The sequence below is a fragment of the Ranitomeya variabilis genome, chromosome 1, assembly GCF_051348905.1.
Source record: "Ranitomeya variabilis isolate aRanVar5 chromosome 1, aRanVar5.hap1, whole genome shotgun sequence".
NCBI classification, from domain to species: domain Eukaryota; kingdom Metazoa; phylum Chordata; class Amphibia; order Anura; family Dendrobatidae; genus Ranitomeya; species Ranitomeya variabilis.
Window position 1 is genome coordinate 1,139,386,296 of NC_135232.1, and position 20,389 is coordinate 1,139,406,684.

Below are 20,389 nucleotides of genomic sequence, written 5' to 3' on the forward strand. Positions count from 1 at the left end.
ACAGTGCTCCTTCCCTTCCAAGCTCTGCCATGCACCCAAAAAGTGGTTTTCCCCCACATATGGGGTATCAACGTACTCAGGATAAATTGGACAACAACTTTTGTGGTCCAATGTCTCCTGTTACCCTTGTGAAAGTAAAAATTTGGGGGCTAAAAAATCATTTTGTGGGGAAAAAATAATTTTTTATTTTCACGGCTCTGCCTTATAAACTTAAGTGAAACACTTGGGGGCTTAAAGTTCTCACAACACATCTAGATAAGTTCGATGGCGGGTCTAGTTTCCAAAATGATATCACTTGTGGGGCGTTTCTACTGTTTAGGCACATCAGTGGCTCTGCAAACGCAACATGACACCCGCAGACCTTTCCATCAAAGTCTGCATTCCAAAATGTCACTACTTCCCTTCCAAGCTCTGCCGTGCGCCCAAACAGTAGTTTTCTCCCACATATGGAGTATCACCGTACTCAGGACAAATTGCACAACTTTTGGAATCCAATTTCCCTGTTAACCTTGTGAAAATACAAAACTGGGGCTATAAATTCATTTTTGCAGAAAAAAAATGATCTTTTTATTCTCACGGCATTGCTATAAACTTTAGTGAAACACTTTGGGGTTCAAATTTCTCATAACACATCTAGATAAGTTCCTTGGGGGGTCTAGTTTCCAATATGGGGTCACCTGTGGGGGGTTTCAACTGTTTAGGTACATCAGGGGCTCGGCAAACGCAACTTGATGCCCGCAGACAATTCCATCACAGGCTGCTTTCCAAAACAGCGCTCCTTCCCTTCCGAGCTCTTCCGTGTGCCCAAACAATGGTTCCCCCCACATATGGGGGATCAGCATACTCAGGACAAATTGCTCAACAACTTTTGGGATCCAATTTCCCTGGATACCCTTGGGAAAATAAACAATTGCGAGCTAAAGATCATTTTTGTGTAAAAAAAAATATTTTTTTTATTTTCATGGCTCTACATTATATACTTCTGTGAAACAATTGGAGGCTCAAAGTGCTCACCACACATCTAGATACATTCCTTTGGTGGTCTAATTTCCAAAATGGGGTCATTTGTTGGGGTTTCCACTGTTTAGGCACATCAGGGGCTCTCCAAACGCGACATGGTGTCTGAACTCAATTCTAGCCAATTATGCGTTGAAAAAGTCAAACGGTGCTCCTTCCCTTCAGAGCTCTGCCAGGCGCCCAAACAGTGGTTCCCCCCACATATGGGGCATCATCATACTCAAATAAATGTGAAATACTCAAAGAATCCCGAAGTGTCTGTCAGCCATATCCTCCTTCCTCACCTCTCGCTTCCTAAAACTCAATGTAGACAAAGCCGAATTCATCATTTTTCCCCCACCTCACGTATCCCCCCTACCCAATCTATCTATTATGGTGAACGGCATCACGCTCTCTTCCGCTCCTGAAATCCGCTGCCTTGGAGTAACTCTTGACTCTGCCCCATCCTTCAAACCTCACGTCCAAGCTCTTGCCACCTCCTGTCGCCTCCAACTCAAAAATATTGCCAGAATCCATTCCTTCCTCAGTCCACAATCTACCAAAACTCTTGTGCATGCTCTCATCATCTCCCACCTCGATTACTGCAACACCCTCCTCTGTGGCCTCCCCGCTAACTCTCTTGCACCACTCCAGTCTGTCCTCAACTCTGCTGCCCGCCTAATCCACCTCTCTCCTCGCTACTCCCCTGCTTCTCCCCTCTGCAAATCCCTCCACTGGCTCCCAATCCCCCAACGAATCCAGTTCAAACTACTAACACTGATCTACAAAGCCATCCACAACCTGTCCCCTCCCTATATCTCTGAACTAATCTCCCACTATCTTCCCTCAGGTAATCTTCGTTCATCCCAAGACCTCCTACTCTCCTCCACACTTATTCGTTCCTCACACAATCGCCTCCAAGATTTCTCCCGAATATCCCCCATCCTCTGGAATTCCATGCCTCAACACGTCCGATTAACCACCACCCTCGGATCCCTCAGATGGAACCTGAAAACCCATCTCTTCAGGAAAGCCTACAGCCTACAATAACCGAGCCGCCGCCTCACCACCACCAGAGCCGCCGCCGCCGCCTCACCACTACCTTCTGTCTCTTCCACACTATCCCATAGAATGTAAGTCCGCAAGGACAGGGTCCTTCCCCTCTGTACCAGTGTGTCACTGTAAACCTGTTTACTGTAAATGATATCTATAACTCTGTATGTAACCCCTTTCTCATGTACAGCACCATGGAATTAATGGTGCTATATAAATAAATAATAATAATAATAATAATGTTACCACTATCATGAAGTACATGGGGCAAACAGGAAAAGAAATCCAGCTTCCAAAAATATCAAAATTTATTGAGGATAAAATCCAAAGTCCAATGACATGGTTCACAGGAGAATGTGTAGCAGCAAGCTACGCGTTTCGAACAACAAGTTCTTTTTCAAAGCTTTGAAAAAGAACTTGTTGTTCGAAACGCGTAGCTTGCTGCTACACATTCTCCTGTGAACCATGTCATTGGACTTTGGATTTTATCCTCAATAAATTTTGATATTTTTGGAAGCTGGATTTCTTTTCCTGTTTGCCCCATTGTTGTACGTGATGACTGCACGATATCTGGGCTTCCCCACAACAAATGCCTAATGGGTGAGCTGGTTTTTCACTATTTTTCTTTTATCATGAAGTACAATATGTCTTGAGGAAAAAAAAGTCAGAATCACCAGGATCCGTTGAAGCGTTCCAGAGTTATATCCTCATAAAGGGACAGTAGTCAGTATTGTAAAAATTGGCCTGGTCATTAACATGCAAACCACCCTTGGGGGTAAAGGGGTTAAATGTGCACATACCTTGTAGGGTGTTCACCTGTTGGATTGGGTGTAGTGAAAGACCTGTTGGTCCCTAGTAGACTATTTCTACAGTGGTGAAATTGATGCCACTTTGGTGGTGTATGCCAATAGTTTTGAAACTGTGACTACTCCTTGTTGAATGTCCATCTGCTGATTTTGGTGTAGTGAAAGACCTGTCGGTCCCTATTCTACAATTTCTACTGTGGTGAAATTGATGCCACTTTGGTGGTGCTGACAATAATTTTTGGAAATGTGAACACTCCTGGTTAGGTCTCTTCCATGCGTGTTGCCTCCTGTAGCAGTAGGCCTCTGAGAACATCAGGACTCCACTTCCTTGCACTTAACTACCTGTGTTACTATCCTTAAATTTTTCTGACAATAGTAGTCTAGAAAATTGATATTTGTGTCACCTGAGTGTGGCTCAGCATGAAAGCAGGTAGAGGTGTTGCATGTGTTATCAGGGCTCCCAGCAAAGTGGCCCTACACTGATCCCTCACCCACCTCGTCTGACTGTGACATTAACTGGAAAGCTGTAAATGCTGCCCCAGACCCCGATACCTTATGCCTGGCTGATGACTGCAGTTCCATACTACAATTTGTACTGTGGATGAATTGAGGCCACTTTTCTAGTGTCTGTCCCTCATGTGATATGTTTTGGCAGCATTTGGGGCCGTTCTAAGGTGTTGTGCATGTGCTTGTTTTTGCTTCCCATTGACTATAATGGTGTTCGGTTATGTTTGGCGAATATTCAACAAATTAATCGTCGAGTATTGCAAGTTCGGCGAACATAATCCGAATCGAATATTGAAATATTCACTCATCTCTAATTGTTAGAATAAGCCAAATAACCAGAGAGCTTCCCAGCCTGATAATATCAGCTCACAGTTGTGTGTTTTACCTTTGCTGGCCATAACCCCACATGATTTTTAAAAATCATTTATTTATTAGAACCAGACCAAAAGCTGCTGAGTAAACGCATTTACAAAGTATGTGCTTTTTTTTTTTTTACTGTGGATTAACTGCATCTAATGCAAGGTGGTGTGGAGGAGGCATTTTTTTTTTCTTTTTAAGTTTGACTTATATGCAAGACATTGTACAGCAAAAAATTGTCCTAAAATTTTTCCTGTAAAATTCATTTTATCTTTGGTTTTGTATGTGTTATTGTTAGGCCTTTATAGTGGAGTAACAACATTGTTCCTAGCAGCGACCTGTAAGTCAGGGATGCGTCCAGGTGTCTTCTCCGTGCTGCTTCCATTCCATTTGAGCAGTTATCACTAGTGATGAGCAAATATATTCGTTACTCGAGATCTCTCCAGCATGCTCGGGTGTCCTGCGAGTATTTTTTAGTGCTCGGAGATTTAGTTTTCATTGCCTTACCTGAATGATTTACATCTGTTAGCCAGCATAAGTAAATGTGGGGGTTGCCTGGTTGCTAGGGAATCCCCACATGAAATCAAACTGGCTAGTAGCTGTAAATCATCCAGCTGCAGAGAAAAAAACTAAATCTCTGAGCACTAAAAAATACTCGGAGGACCCCTGAGCGTGCTCGGGAAATCTTGAGTAACGAGTATATTTGCCCATCACTAGTTACCACCCATTCCAGAGTTTTCCCTGCCCCCCAGGCCTGTCCTTTGGAACTTCTGAAAAAATGCTTGAGTTTCCCAGTGACATCCATAATTGTTGTTGCTCATGTCGTGGCCATCCATGCATCCGACCTGCTTGATTCGAGTAACGAGCACTGGAGCATTTTAGTGCTTAATCATCAATATTAGTGATGAGCGAATATACTCGTGACTCGAGATTTCCCTAGCACGCTCGTGTGTCCTCCGAGTATTTGAAAGTACTCTGAGATTTAGTTTTCCTCGCCTCAGCTGAATGATTTACAGCTACTAGCCTGCTTGATTACATGTGGGGGTTCCCTAGCAACCAGACAACCCCCACATGTACTTATGCTGGCTAACAGATGTAAATCATTCAGCTGCGGCGATGAAAACTAAATCTCCGAGCACTAAAAAATACTCAGAGGACACCCGAGCATGCTCGAGAAATCTCGAGTAACGAGTATATTTGCTCTTCACTAATCACTATTGATGACCAATATTTTGTTTCTGATTTTGTTATGATTCCTATGAATAAAATATATTTACCTGGGTGAAACCATAAATATTTAAATGTTCTATTATCTCTAATGACGTCTTCGATGACTGATCGCCAACTACACCCACCAGTTTGCCATTACTGAGACAAGAATAGTTGGGGACTATGTCTCCTGGACCAGATAAGATCTGTAGTACATTCTCTATGGCTTTATTTTTATTGTTGCAGGAATCAGTCACATGGTATCCAAGAGTCACATTGGGTAAAATATATGGATTCTTGTTAATTTCATCTATGGCAAACATAAAGGCCAGAACATACTTATAGAAGGACGGTACAGGACTGTAATTGGATAACAAAGAGAATGCAAACATTACTTAAGACTAGATTGAGATAGAATAATAAATAAAAAATAAAGCATTCTTTAAAATACTTGATAGCACTTACTTTCCTTGATTCTCTGTATGCATATTCCTATTTTTACTTTTGAGAAAATCCATATTTTACAAGTTTGTACTTTATATGTATATATTTATATATATATATATATATATATATATATATATATATATATATATATATATATATATATATATATATATAATAAATATAAATATATATATATATACTAGATGGTGGCCCGATTCTAACGCATCGGGTATTCTAGAATATGCATGTCCACGTAGTATATTGCACAGCCCACGTAGTATATTGCCCAGCCACGTAGTATATTGCCCAGTCACGTAGTATATTGCCCAGTCACGTAGTATATTGCCCAGCCACGTAGTATATTGCCCAGCCACATAGTATATTGCCCAGTCACGTAGTATATTGCCCAGTCACGTGGTATATTGCCCAGTGATGTAGTATATTGCCCAGCCATGTAGTATATTGCCCAGCCACGTAGCATATTGCCCAGCTACGTAGTATATTGCCCAGCCACGTAGTATATTGCCCAGCCACGTAGCATATTGCCCAGCTACGTAGTATATTGCCCAGCCACATAGTATATTGCCCAGCCACGTAGTATATTGCCCAGTCACGTAGTATATTGCCCAGCCATGTATGTCACAGGTTAAAAAATAAAAAAAAAACATATACTCACCTTCCGAGGGCCCCTTGTTGTTCTGTCGCATGTGTGCGGTGCAGGCGGCAGCTTCCGGTCCCAGGGTGTGATGACGTTTCGGTCACATGACCATGACATCAGGGCAGGTCCTTCTCGCATACCATACTTGCCACCGGAACCTGCCGCTTGCATGGAGCAGTCACCGGAGCGTCACGAGGAGCGGGAAAGGCGGCGGAAGGTGAGTTTGTAATGATTTTTTATTTTTTTAAATTATCTTTAACATTAGATGTTTTTACTATTGACGCTGCGTAGGCAGCATCAATAGTAAAAATTTGGTCACACAGGGTTAATAGCAGCGGTAACGGAGTGAATTACCCGCGGCATAACGCGGTCCGTTACCGCTGGCATTAACCCTTTGTGAGCGGTGACTGCGGGGAGTATGGAGCGGGCGCCGGGGACTGACTGCAGGGGGGTAGGGAGGGACTAATCGGACTGTGGCTGTCGCTGATTGGTCGCGGCAGCCATGACAGGCAGCTGGCAAGACCAATCAGCGACTTGGATTCCATGACAGAGAGAGGCTGCGACCAATGAATATCCGTGACAGACAGACACACAGACAGAAAGACAGAAGTACCCCTTAGACAATTATATAGTAAACTAGATTGTGGCCCGATTCTAACGCATCGGGTATTCTAGAATATGCATGTCCCCGTAGTATATGGACAATGATGATTCCAGAATTCGTGGCAGACTGTGCCCGTCGCTGATTGGTCAAGGCAACCTTTATGACATCATCGTCACCATGCTGTGCCCGTCGCTGATTGGTCGCAGCCTGGCGGCCTCGACCAATCAGACTCGCGGGATTTCCATGACAGACAGACAGAAAAACCCTTAGACAATTATATATATATATATATATATATATATATATATATATATATATATATATATATATATATATATACAGAACAAACCAAAAGTTTGGACACACCTTCTCATTTAAAGATTTTTCTGTATTTTCATGACTATGAATATTGTACATTCACACTCAAGGCAACAAAACTATGAATTAACACATGTGGAATTATATACTTAACAAAAAAGTGTGAAACAAATGAAATTATGTCTTATATTCTAGGTTCCTCAAAGTAGCCATCTTGTGCTTTGATGACTGCTTTGCACACTCTTGGCATTCTCTTGATGAGTTTCAAGAGGTAGTCACCGGGAATGGTCTTCCAACAATCTTAAAGGAGTTCCCAGAGATGCTTAGTAAACCATCAAGCGCTACAAAGAAACTGCCTCACATGAGGTCCGCCCCAGGAAAGGAAGACCAAGAGTCACCTCTGCTTCTGAGGATAAGTTTATCCGAGTCACCAACCTCAGAAATCTCAGGTTAACAGCAGCTCAGATTAGAGACCAGGTCAATACCACACAGAGTTCTAGCAGCAGACACATCTCTACAACATCTGTTAAGAGGAGTCTTTGTGCAGCAGGCCTTCATGGTAAAATAGCACTAGGAAACCACTGCTTAGGACAGGCAACAAGCAGAAGAGACTTGTTTGGGCTAAAAAACACAAGGAATGGACATTAGATCAGTGGAAATCTGTGCTTTGGTCTGATGAGTCCAAATTTGAGATCTTTGATTCCAACCACCGTGTCTTTGTGCGATGCAGAAAAGGTGAACGGATGGACTCTACATGCCTGGTTCCCACCGTGAAGCATGGAGGAGGAGGTGTGATGGTGTGGGGGTGCTTTGCTGGTGACACTGTTGGGGATTTATTCAAAAATTGCATACTGGACCGGCATGGCTACCACAGCATATTGCAGCAGCATACTATTCCATTCGGTTTGCGTTTAGTTGGACCATCATTTATTTTTCAAAAGGACAATGACCCAAACACACCTCCAGGCTGTGTAAGGGCTATTTGACCAAGAAGGAGAGTGATGGGGTGCTACGCAAGATGACCTGGCCTCCACAGTCACCAGACCTGAACCCAATCGGGATGGTTTGGGGTGAGCTGGACCGCAGAGTGAATACAAAAAGGCCAACAAGTGCTAAGCATCTCTGGGAACTCCTTCAAGATTGTTGGAAGACCATTTCCGGTGACTACCTCTTGAAGCTCATCAAGAGAATGCTAAGAGTGTGCAAAGCAGTCTTCAAAGCAAAAGGTGGCTACTTTGAAGAACCTAGAATATAAGACATACTTTCAGTATTTTCTCACTTTTTTGTTAAGTATATAATTCCACATGTGTTAATTCATAGTTCTGATGCCTTCAGTGTGAATGTACAATTTTCATAGTCATGAAAATACAGAAAAATCTTTAAATGAGAAGGTGTGTCCAAACTTTTGGTCTGTACTGTATATATATATATATATATATATATATATATATATATATATATATATATATATAATATACATGTATACTGTATATATGTGTGTGTGTGTGTGTGTGTGTGTGTGTGTGTGTGTGTGTGTGTGTGTGTGTGTGTGTGTGTGTGTGTGCGTGTGTGTGTGTGTGTGTCGGGATGTCAATAGTGGCAGTTAGGACATGAAACATAAACTTCTGTTAAGTTATAAATGCATGTTCCATCTCTCTTGATGTTAAAAAATTATGAAGAGGAACATACAGGACAGCCAATGGATATCAAACACTCCAATTCTAACTCATGGCAAATCTTCCAAGCTCTCAGTCTTACTTGTTTGGATGATTTTTATCTTGGAAAAATAAAAGAGTGATTTTTCACGTGTACCATGCAGCAGCCAATAATACCAACGTTTCGCAACTCCATTCAAAGGGTTTACGTCCGACTGCTGAAATATAAGTTCCCGGCATCGTACTCTTAATGATCTGCTATTGATGACATCCTGTGAATAGGTCATTAATACCTAGGCATAGACAAATCTTTCAGACACCACTCTTTGTCTATTCCCATCTGTCCCTCAGCTGAGATTGGAACAACAGGAAATGAACCCATGTGTTCCGCTGAAGGTGAAACATTTCATAGCTGTAGAGAAAGACATAGACCGCACACAAAGATCACACACTGATCTAATGCCGCTAGACAAAATTTTACAAAACTGAATATAAAGTTCTTAGTTTAACATTCTGGTCAGACTGTATGATGCCCCCTGCCACATCATGGTGAACCTCTCACCTGACATTTCATAGTCTTATAGATGAGGTTCCATGTGCCAACCACCACTGCAGCAATAGAGCACCAGCAGGGTTGATGACCTAGTACCTCGCAATACCATTGCTGCAAGATCACCCCTGATGCCAGACTACACCGTTCCACTGGCATAACACAACAAAAATGGCAGCCACACAGCACCATGTTGAATTTGGAACATTTGGGACTTTACATATGTGTTATTTTCAGGATTTTTACTTTTTTTTTTCATCTGTCTCTCAAAAAACACCCTTAAACCTAAACACCAGTGTAAGCAATGTTTTCTTGTGCTAATTTAAGCAGCTGTTCACACTGGATATAGTGAGTGCAGGTTCCCTATAGAAAGTCATGACAAATCACGTGTACTCACTATCACTTGTTGGTTCATGCCAGTCTCCTCTATAAGACATAAGACAAGCTCCAAAATACAAGGTAATGCTCGTAAACATCCTTTCTAACACATAGGATCAGAGATATGTTTGATCCTGACAATTTAGATGCTGTAGTCAATGTTAGGTGCAAAGTCTATATGGTTAATTGTTGGGTAGGGGCTTCTACTGTCTCCCACCGGAGCCCTGCAATGTGGTCATCTGGTGCTAATGGGCTGCTTGGGCAGCTGGAGGCCCAACAAACATTCCAGGTCTGCTATGGATGGGAACTCTTCAGACCCTACATTTGAGCTCACTAGGCTGCCTGTCAGTATCTCACTGATGGGCTTAATGTAGACATATTGCAGTCTATTGCACAAAACCTACAAGAAACAAAATGAGCAAAAACCCTGCTGCAACTAAATAAGTAAAAAGAAAAAGTGCATTTAAATAACTCAGGTCTCTTAGTAATACTGTTTTTGGTCAAAATTAGCGTATTAGCCCCATAAGATGCTCCATAGAAACATTTGCCCCATACAATGCTGCACAAAGGCTGGTTATGGCCCCATAAGATGCTCTATAGAAATATTTTCCCCATACAATGCTGCACAAAGGTTGATTATGGCCCCATAAGATGCTCCATAGAAACATTTGCCCCATACAATGCTGCACAAGGGTTGATTATGGCCCCATAAGATGCTCTATAGAAACATTTGCCCCATGCAATGCTCGGTAAAGGTTGATTATGGCCCCATAGGATGCTACATAGAATATTATGCCCCATATGCTTCTGCTGCGATTTAAATAAAAAATTACATACTCACCTTTTGTCCTGAGCAGGCGGGGACACCGGCACATGCAATATTCACCTGTCCCCGTTCCATCGCCATGTCCCACTCCATCTTCCGGCTTTCTGCAGTGACTGTTCAGGCAGAGGGTGGCGCGCACTAAACACGTCATCGCACCCTCTGACCTGAATGTCACAGCAAGAGGATGTGGAACACAGAGCGGCACGCAGCGGTGGAACCGGGACAGGTGAATATCGCAATGCTCATCCTCCCCATCATACTCACCCTCCCAACGCAGTCCCTGGCAGCTTCTCCGATGCGATGGTCTCTTCGGCACCGGCAGCTTGTTCCTATGTTCAGCGGTCACTGGTACCGCTCATTAAAGTAATGAATATGCGCTCCATTCCTATGAGGATGACTCCAGTATGAGCCGAGAAGGGCAATTTCAGCCTAAAAAATGGGCTGAAGATCTCGGCTTATACTTGAGTATATACGGTATATTCCAATATACTTACAGTTTACAGACTTGCTCAATTGGCTTTTTATGGCGACAGTCATAATAATAATGCACAGTGAATATTCCTCCAATGATCATATCTCCGTCCTGGAAATAATTTGTATTTAACAGAGGATAGTCTTTTCTAATAAAACAGTTTGGTCCTGAGCTTAGCTTTTGGCTCTGTGTTACAATAAAGATGATGAAAATAATAACTATTACTAATAGCGACTTCCCCGACATCTCTGCAGGTAGGAGGCTCATCCATGGAATATTCCCTGGAATCTAATCTAATCATAACAGATACATCTGTGCTGCAGCTTTCTGAATGTCGTGTACAGTAGTTGGATCCTGAATGAGCCGTCTTATATAGTGTGGATGGTGCTTGTGAGAGATGGGGAGGGAATATTATTAGGACAATATTAATATAAAATCATCTGCTCTATACAGTCACATGGGAATCAAGCAAAAAGCAGAATTGTACTAAAGACTTACAAATGATTTCTTATTACAATCTGTTATACTAAGCTACAATATTTAGCTATAATCATTGTTTCAGAAGCATATCATAAAATATAATAAACGTTCCATATTCTGTTTTCTGATGGTTCAGTCCCTTTACTTTTTAATTTCAGGTAAATCAAATATCTTCACAGTTAAGATGTAAATTGAATTTTGATATCAATATTAAAGTAATTATTCATCAGAATGACTAATATTGATAAAACTACTTCTATCCAGTGCACATGTTGATTATAAATATATATATACAGTACAGACCAAAAGTTTGGACACACCTTCTCATTTAAAGATTTTTCTGTATTTTCATGACTATGAAAATTGTACATTCACACTGAAGGCATCAAAACTATGAATTAACACATGTGGAATTATATACTTAACAAAAAAGTGTGAAACAACTGAAATTATGTCGTATATTCTAGGTTCTTCAAAGTAGCCACCTTTTGCTTTGATGACTGCTTTGCACTCTCTTGGCATTCTCTTGATGAGCTTCAAGAGGTAGTCACCGGGAATGGTCATCCAACAATTTAGAAGGAGATCTCAGAGATTCTTAGCACTTGTTGTCCCTTTTTCCTTCACTCTGCAGTCCAGCTCACCCCAAACCATCCCGATTGGGTTCAGGTCTGGTGAATGTGGAGGCCAGGTCATCCGGCGTAGCCCCATCACTCTCCTTCTTGGTCAAATAGCCCTTACACAGCCTGGAGGTGTGTTTGGGGTCATTGTCCTTTTGAAAAATAAATGATGGTCCAACTAAACGCAAACCAGATGGAATAGCATGCTGCTGTAAGATGCTGTGGTAGCCATGCTGGTTCAGTATGCCTTCAATTTTGAATAAATCCCCAACAGTGTCACCAGCAAAGCACCCCCACGCCATCACACCTTCTCCTCCATGTTCACGGTGGGAACCAGGCATGTAGAGTCCATCCATTGACCTTTTCTGCGTCGCACGAAGACACGGAGGTTGGATCCAAAGATCTCAAATTTGGACTCATCAGACCAAAGCATAGATTTCCACTGCTCTAATGTCCATTCCTTGTGTTCTTTAGCCCAAACAAGTCTCTTCTGCTTGTTGCCTGTCCTTAGAAGTGGTTTCATAGCAGCTATTTTACCATGAAGGCCTGCTGCACAAAGTCTCCTCTTAACAGTTGTTGTAGAGATGTGTCTGCTGCTAGAACTCTGTGTGGCATTGACCTGGTCTCTAATCTGAGCTGCTGTTAACCTGCGATTTCTGAGGCTGGTGACTCAGATAAACTTATCCTCAGAAGCAGAGGTGACTCTTGGTCTTCCTTTCCTGGGGCGGTCCTCATGTGAGCCAGTTTCTTTGTAGAGCTTGATGGTTTTTGCAACTGCACTTTTGGACACTTTCAAAGTTTTCCCAATTTTTCCAACTGACTGACCTTCATTTCTAAAAGTAATGATGGCCAGTCGTTTTTTCTTGCCATAATACAAATTCTAACAGTCTATCCAGTAGGACTATCAGCTGTATATCCACCAGATGTCTGCTCAATACAACTGATGGTTCCAACCCCATTTATAAGGCAAGAAATCCCACTTATTAAACCTGACAGGGCACACCTGTGAAGTGAGAACCATTCCTGGTGACTACCTCTTGAAGCTCATCAAGAGAATTCCAAGAGTGTGCAAAGCAGTCATCAAAGCAAATGGTGGCTACTTTGAAGAACCTAGAATATAAGACATATTTTCAGTTGTTTCACACTTTTTTTTGTTAAGTATGTAATTCCACATGTGTTAATTCATATTTTGATGCCTTCAGTGTGAATTTACAATTTTCATAGTCATGCAAATACAGAAAAATCTTTAATTGAGAAGGTGTGTCCAAACTTTTGGTCTGTACTGTAGCTATGGTTGGTACCAGATCCAAATAGAACAGAATCGATTACCATAGGGTATTCAGGAATGCTTCAGCATTAGAAATAAGCAAATCTGAGGAAATTCGATTACACAGATTCATTCAAATTTTTCCAGAAAATTCAATTTCTACTGAATTAATTTTGCAAGAATTTAATAGCTGATAAGATCCTAATATTATAATCCGAGGACTCTCCAGTCCCCACATCATTTTACTTAGATAGGTTAATAGAGAAGAGTGGACCCGTGGATGTTAGGGTTTGGTGGATTTGGCCTAACTTTATAAAAAAGTTTGGTTTGGGTACCAAAATTGTACCCAAATTTGATCCCGAACCTGGACCCCATTCAAATAGATGGGGGTCCGACCATGCGATAGTTCTCATGCTGTCATCTGTGTGACAGCATGGGAAACACTGACTCTGACCAACAGGTAACCTTACTGCTGGTAACAGCTGGATATTGCGATTCAAACATATGAGCCAGTATTTAGCACTTAGCCTCGGCTCTTCCCACTTGTCTTGGTGTGCTGGCAAGTGGGATAATGGATTTGTGGTTGATGTCAGCGGTGTAATGTCTACTGACATTGAGCCCAGGAGTTAATAATGGAGAGGTGTCTATCAGGCATTACTAACCCCTTACTGAAAAGTAACAAACACACAGCGAAAAGTTCTTTATTTGTACAAAGCACTCCCCGATCCTCTGTTACCCATTTATTACCTTTTAAAAAATCAAATAATCCACAGTGAATCCATTCCTTTTCTCACAAAGATACCCAATTTTGCTACATCAAGACAGTGTGCAGTGAGATGAGTAATGAAACCACTCAACACGCCAGCCGGAACACACTGAGAGTAGCCAAGCAATCCAGCTACTGCAAAGAGTGATGACATCAGCAATATTATAGCAGTTCATAGCCAATGAACTGTGATAATCTTACTGACATCACCGCTTGCAGAGTGAGAAATTCATCCTGCTGTGTAGGTAAGATTAATGCAGATCATCGGCTAAGAACTGTGATAACGTTACTGACGTTAGTTCTTGCAGCATTAGAAATTTTTAACTCTGCAAGTGCTGATGTCGGTAAGGTTACTGCAGTTCATTGGCTATGAACTGCGATAACCTTGCTGATATCAGCGCTTGTCGCAGCAGCCGATTTCGCACACTATTATCAGCGTCTGCAGGCTGTCTTGCTGAGTGGTCACAGTACTGATGTCACCGCTTAACACTGCATTTGGATGTAGCAGATTTTGGGATCGATTTGGGATGCATTGATGGTGGACCACTTTGGATTATTTCATTTTTTAAAGTTAATAAATGGGTAAAAGAGGGTTGAGGAGTGCTTTGTGCAAATAAAAGATTTTTTTTTTGCGTGTGTTCTTTGCTTTAAACATGTGAGGTTAGTAATGGTGGTTTCTTATAGATGCCTTTTCATTACTAACCTGTAGGCTTGATGTCAGCTGTCATTAGAAAGCTGACAGCAACCCCCAAAAAGAGCGAAAAAGAGCCAGGCAAAGTGTCAGAATTGGCCCATATAATGGATGTTCCTTTTCTAGGGCCAATGGGGGCTGCTATTTTTAGGCTGGGCAGGGCTAAACATTCATGAATCTTCCCAACATAATAAAACCAGCTGCATGCTTTACCTTGGCTGGTTATCAAAAATAGGGTTAACCTCACATCGTTTTTTATTTCTTTTATATGTATTACAAATAAATAAATACAAAAGATTATTAAATACATAAATGAAAACATGATGTGATGTCCCCCCCTGGTTTCTTAATAACCAGCCAAATGAAAATAGATAGTTGTCAGCTGGTCTTATTATGCTGGAACTGGCAATGGAAATTGGCCCCTTCCCAGCCTATGATGACCAGACTGCAGCTGCCCCAGAAATGGCACATCCATTAGATGCACCAATGCTGGTGTTTAGCCTTGGCTCCTCCTGCTGGCTGTTGGGAACTGAGGTTAACCCCTTTACCCTCCCAAGACTGTTTGCAACTTGATGACCAGGCCATATTTTACAATTCTGGCCTGTGTAACTTTATGAGTTAATAACTTTGGAATGATTTCTGATTGTAATTTCTTAGATATGACTTGTGTTTACTCAGAAATTTGGCGAAAAATTTGAACATTTAGCAATTTTTAAATTTAAATTTTTATGCCCTTAAATCAGAGAGTTATGTAATGCAAAATAGCTAATAAATAACATTTTCCACATCTCTACATTACATCAGCACCATTTTTGAAACATATGATAACTTTTTTTTGTTAGGAAGGTAGAAGGGTTAATAGTTGACTAGTAGTGATGGGAGAGCATCAAAAAGCTTGGGTGCTCATTGCTCGTGATGAGCAAATTGGAATGCTCGGGTGCTCGAACCGAGCAATGAGCCCAATGTAAGTCTATGGGAAATTTGAGAATTTTTGAAAAGGCCCCCCCGGCGGTCTGCAGAAAGACTAGAAATTGCGGAAATAGATGAGAACTGTGCTCACATGACATGGAAAAAGCATGGGGAAAACCTCTGGAAGCTTTTCTGACTCCAAGGTAACTGCTGTGAACAATGTTGTCAGAGTCTTACTCCACTTTCACAGACTCACAATAAAACATACAAAAACAAAACCAAAATGGATTTTCCTGGGAAATATGATAAGGAACATCCTTTCCAGGGTAATGACTTGTATATAAGGCAAAATAAATAATCAAAAACAAAAATGCTCTTCCACCCCTTGGGCTGTGTCCACACATAGCATTTTGTATGCGTTTTTCAATTTTAGCATTGCGTTCAACCAAGACAAATGAATTTACTAGGAAATTTCATTTTAACATTTTACAACCTTATCTGGCCATGTGATGTGTGACACATCATCAGACACATCCTATTTTATTTATGAAGGAGGGACTCTGAAAGTCACAAGGCCTATTTTTATAGGGCCATCAGGCAGCCTTTACTATCGTTAAAGGGCAAGCAGTCAGCCCTCACTATTCTTAGAGAGCCATCAGATGGCTATGCTTTGTTGTTCCCATTATTAAACAGTGGGTCTCCTATACTGTTATTGCATATGCATTGAGTGGCAGGGCTGCCCAAAATTTGGACAAACCCCAATACCCCTTTGAAGAGACATACAGCAGGGCCTCATCAAAACAGTGTTCCCATTATTAGGAAGTGGGTCTCCCATAGTGTTTGCCTATGCATTGAAGCAACGGCTGCCAAATATTTGGTGAAACTCCAATGCCCCGTGGAAGAGATGTTGAGGTCAGAGTGCCTCCTGAAAACAATGTTCCCATTATTACGAAGTGGTTCTCTCATAGTGGTTTCCTATGCAGTGAATGCAAAGACTGCCAAAAATTTGGAGGGACTACAATGCTTCTTTGAAGAGATGTAGAGGAGGGCCTCATGAAAAAAATGTTCCCATTATTAGGAAGTGGGTCTCTCATAATGTTTGCCTATGCAGTGAAACAATAGCTGCCAAAAATTTGGAGAAACTCCAGTGCCCCTTGGAAGAGACGTAGAGGTCAGAGGGCCTTCCAAAAACAATGTTCCCATTATTAGGAAGTTGGTTTTCCATAGTGTTTTCCTATGCAGTGAATGCAAGGGCTGCCAAATATTTGACCTACTACAATGCCCCTTGGAAGAGACGTAGAGGAGGGCCTCAAAAAAATGTTCCTGATAGAAAGGAGCGAGTCTCCTAGACTTGTAATGCCCATGCACAAAGTATATCGGCTGACAAACATTTACCCCTGGGGTATACATGAACATACTGTATACAAATTTTTTTATGGGCATCATAAGCACCCTTTAAAAAATTTTTGTGAGTGTTGCATCACAGACCACGGTCACCCTGGTGATATGGTGTGAAGGATGAGGATGAGGAGAAGGAGGAAGAGGACAGCAAATTCCAAAATCAGGAAGCATATACTTTTAGATTAGTTTATGTTTTGCTGCTATCTTTCGGTGGTATTGAGAAGTCTGGCCCAATCAAACCCTTGTTCATTTTTATGAGTCAGGCTGTCAGCATTTTCAGTTGACAGGTGGATGCACTTATCAGTTATAATTACACCAGCGGCACAAAAACCCACTCTGACAAAGCGCTAGCGGCAGGGCAGGCCAGGACCTCCAAGGTATATAAAGCCAGTACAAGTCACGCGTCCAGCTTAGATACAGAATAATTATAAGGCACAGAGGAACCACAGAGGATGTTGGTACGGTCAGCAAGGTGCTCTCTCAGTGTCTTCCTAAACTTTGCACTCCTTGTGAGTGTACCCCATACCTCAGGGCCTGTGCGATGGGAGGGTCTGAGAAAACTCTCTCAGAACTTTGACAGTGTTCCCCTGCCTCTGTTGGATTGGAGTTGTGTCTCTCTCGCCTGTACTCCTTGGTTGTCCAACAAACTGTGACCTCTGCCGCCAGCGTTTTCAGATGGGAATTTTTTTAATAATTCCACAACAAGAGACCTCTGGTATTTCCCCATTTTAGTAGACCTGTCCGTTTTGGGAAAACGAGATGGAAAGTTCTCCTTGTAGCGTGGGTCTAGAAGTGTCACCAACCAGTAATGTGTAATAATTATAGGGAATAACTCAGGAGACTCTTTGCGTGGAACAAGACAACTACAGGACACAGTTTTATAAGTGGTAAAGTCTATATTATCACACGGTGATTCGAACAGGTGCAGAGAGAAACTCAAGTCCACAGCACTTGGTGCAAATATGAAATGCAGCTCAGCAGTCTATAGGAAACTTCAGAGGAAAATGCAATCACGCAGAAAGTCTATGAAGCACAGTTATTCTTGAGGATACTTGACACGAATAAGTCCTTGCTTAGTCGAAAACACAGATAGATATGCTATAAGGCAGTTCAAATAATATCTTAGCTCAACCAGGGAGGTCTGGGTAATAGTCTCAGGCTCTTGCAGAGCACCAACAGCTTACATGTCCAGCAAATGCATGTGGAAGTAAACACGAGCAGCAGATGAAGGAGAATGATAGGGGTCGAGCTCCCGCCTCTGCACAAGGGGAATCTCGGGCCATCTCCGCTGCTGTCTCCCATTCTTCTGCCGCAGTGGAGGCTGCTCAGCGGAGACGTCGGTCCCAGCGTCTCGCTCAATCTGACTCTGTGAGGAGGATTACTGCTGCTTTTCCAGCTTCTGCCATTGAAGTCAGTGCTGGGCAGCGGCGAGCAGACGCTTTTGGGACTAAGTCCTGCTTTTCTCCTTCTGAGCATGCCCAGGGTAAGATCTCTCATTGGAGTTCGAGGGTCACATGCTTGGATACTGCAGCAAAGCCCATTAGTCCTCCAGGAAGGTCCTGAAGGTGCTCAGGCTTTGTGGCAGCTTCTTATTGGTCCTTCTAGGAAGGTCTTGTTCTGGCTGCAGCTATAAAAGGCTCGCATGGCCGCACGGCCATGCACTAATATCTTTCTAAGTTATGTGCTTTGCTTCAGTGTGGTCATGTAAGATTGTGTTCAGGGACCCGGCTGAAATAAGCCCCTAGAATGCTGGCACCTCAGGCGAGGAGTTTGTGTGTGTGTGTATTCAGAGACCTAGCTGAAATAAGCCCTTAGAATGCTGGCAACTCCGGCGAGGAGTTTTGTGTGCATGCATGACCACTGACTGCTCTCTGTTGGGCAGTTAGCCTGTGCTCCTGTGAAGTCTAACAGGGCGCAGAGCTTTGCTGTCAAGGCTGCTCTGTGAGTTAACAGAGCTAGCCAAAACCACTAAATAGTGCTGCCATTTGCTAGCAGCAGGTTTTCCTGCACGGTGGACCCCGGGCTGCGAACGCATCAATAACAATAAAAAACTATATTTTCTCAGTGCCTTTCGCTAGCCCTAACAGAGGATTACTGGAACTGGTGTATGCAGCAGGAACTCAGAGCAGAGTAGAAGGATAACCCCACAGGTTCACAGGAGCAGGTATATAGCCAGGGAATCACCAGAGGTCAGGAGCTGGATGCAAGGCAGAATACTCTAGCACAGACTGAAGGCTGGGGTGGAGTTTTATAGCAGGAAGACACAGTGCACATGAGACCAAAGATGCCATCTTGGAAAAGGGCAGTAATGCACAAAAAGTTAATAAAAAATGTTCAGAGTCCTGACATTACTCCCAGCTTAGAAGCGGCCTCAGGACGATCCTGGACCTGGTTTCTCAGGGAATCTCTGATGAAAAAGAGAAATCTTCTGTTGGGCATTGATGTTTTCTACAGGTTACCAAGAGTCTTCCTCAGGGGGATATCCCTGCCATCTTATCAGATATTGGAGCTGATTCCTGCAAATTCTGGAATCAACAATTTCCTCCACCACAAATTGTTCTTGCCCATCAATCACCACAGGCTGCAGAAGTGGCATAACACTTCCCTGGAAGGTATTAGGAGATACAGGCTTTAGTAAAGATACATGAAAAACTGAGTGTGCCTTCATAGTCCTAGGCAGCTTCAGCCGGCAGGCCACAGAGCTCACAATACCATTGATCTTGAAAGGGCCAATGAATTTCTGTCCAAGTTTTGTGAAGGAACGTTTAACTTCAGATTCTTAGTTGCTAACCACACGGAATCTCCTACCTTGAACATGGGTGCAGGTTTACAGAATTTATCAGCCGATCTCTTATAACATTCTTGAGCTGTGGTCAGGGATTCCTTCAGAACCTCCAGATTTTGCCTCATCACAGTCAGCCTTTCCTCCACTGCCGGAATCGGAGAAATAATTGGAGACCTAGGTAAGGTACATGGATGATAACCCAGATTGGCAAAGAAAGGTGTAAATTTAGTGGAGGCGCTCTGAGAATTGTTATATGAAAATTCGGCTAACGGCAGCAACTCCAACCAATCATCCTGGAGATGGCTGACATAGCATCTTAGATATTGTTCCAGCGTCTGGTTGGTATGCTCAGTCTGACCATTTGTCTGGGGATGGTAAGCAGAAGAGAGACAGACATTATTATTGAGTGTAGAGCAAAACCCCTTCCAGAATCTTGAAGTGAACTACACTCCACGGTCAGAGATTATCTCATCTGGAACCCCATGCAACCGAAAGACATTCTGTATAACCAAGTTCACTGTATCTTTAGCTGAGGGGAGGCCGGTGCATGGAACAAAATGAGCAGCTTTAGTCAGGCGATCAACTACCACCATGATTGTATTCATGCCCCCCAATGTAGGCAGCTCCACAATAAAGT

General features: G+C 42.4%; 1 protein-coding gene across 1 annotated transcript in view; it reads right to left on the reverse strand.

Annotated features, from left to right (window-relative positions):
* Positions 1-5,416, reverse strand: part of LOC143800616 (vomeronasal type-2 receptor 26-like) — a 52,426-nt gene extending 47,010 nt beyond the window's left edge. The window contains exons 1-2 of the mRNA XM_077281199.1: positions 5,394-5,416; positions 4,997-5,288 (exon numbers count right to left, since the gene is read on the reverse strand). Of these exons, the coding sequence (XP_077137314.1) occupies positions 4,997-5,288; positions 5,394-5,416 (315 nt within the window). The remainder of the gene's footprint in view (positions 1-4,996; positions 5,289-5,393) is intronic.
* Between the last annotated feature and the right edge of the window lie 14,973 nt (positions 5,417-20,389).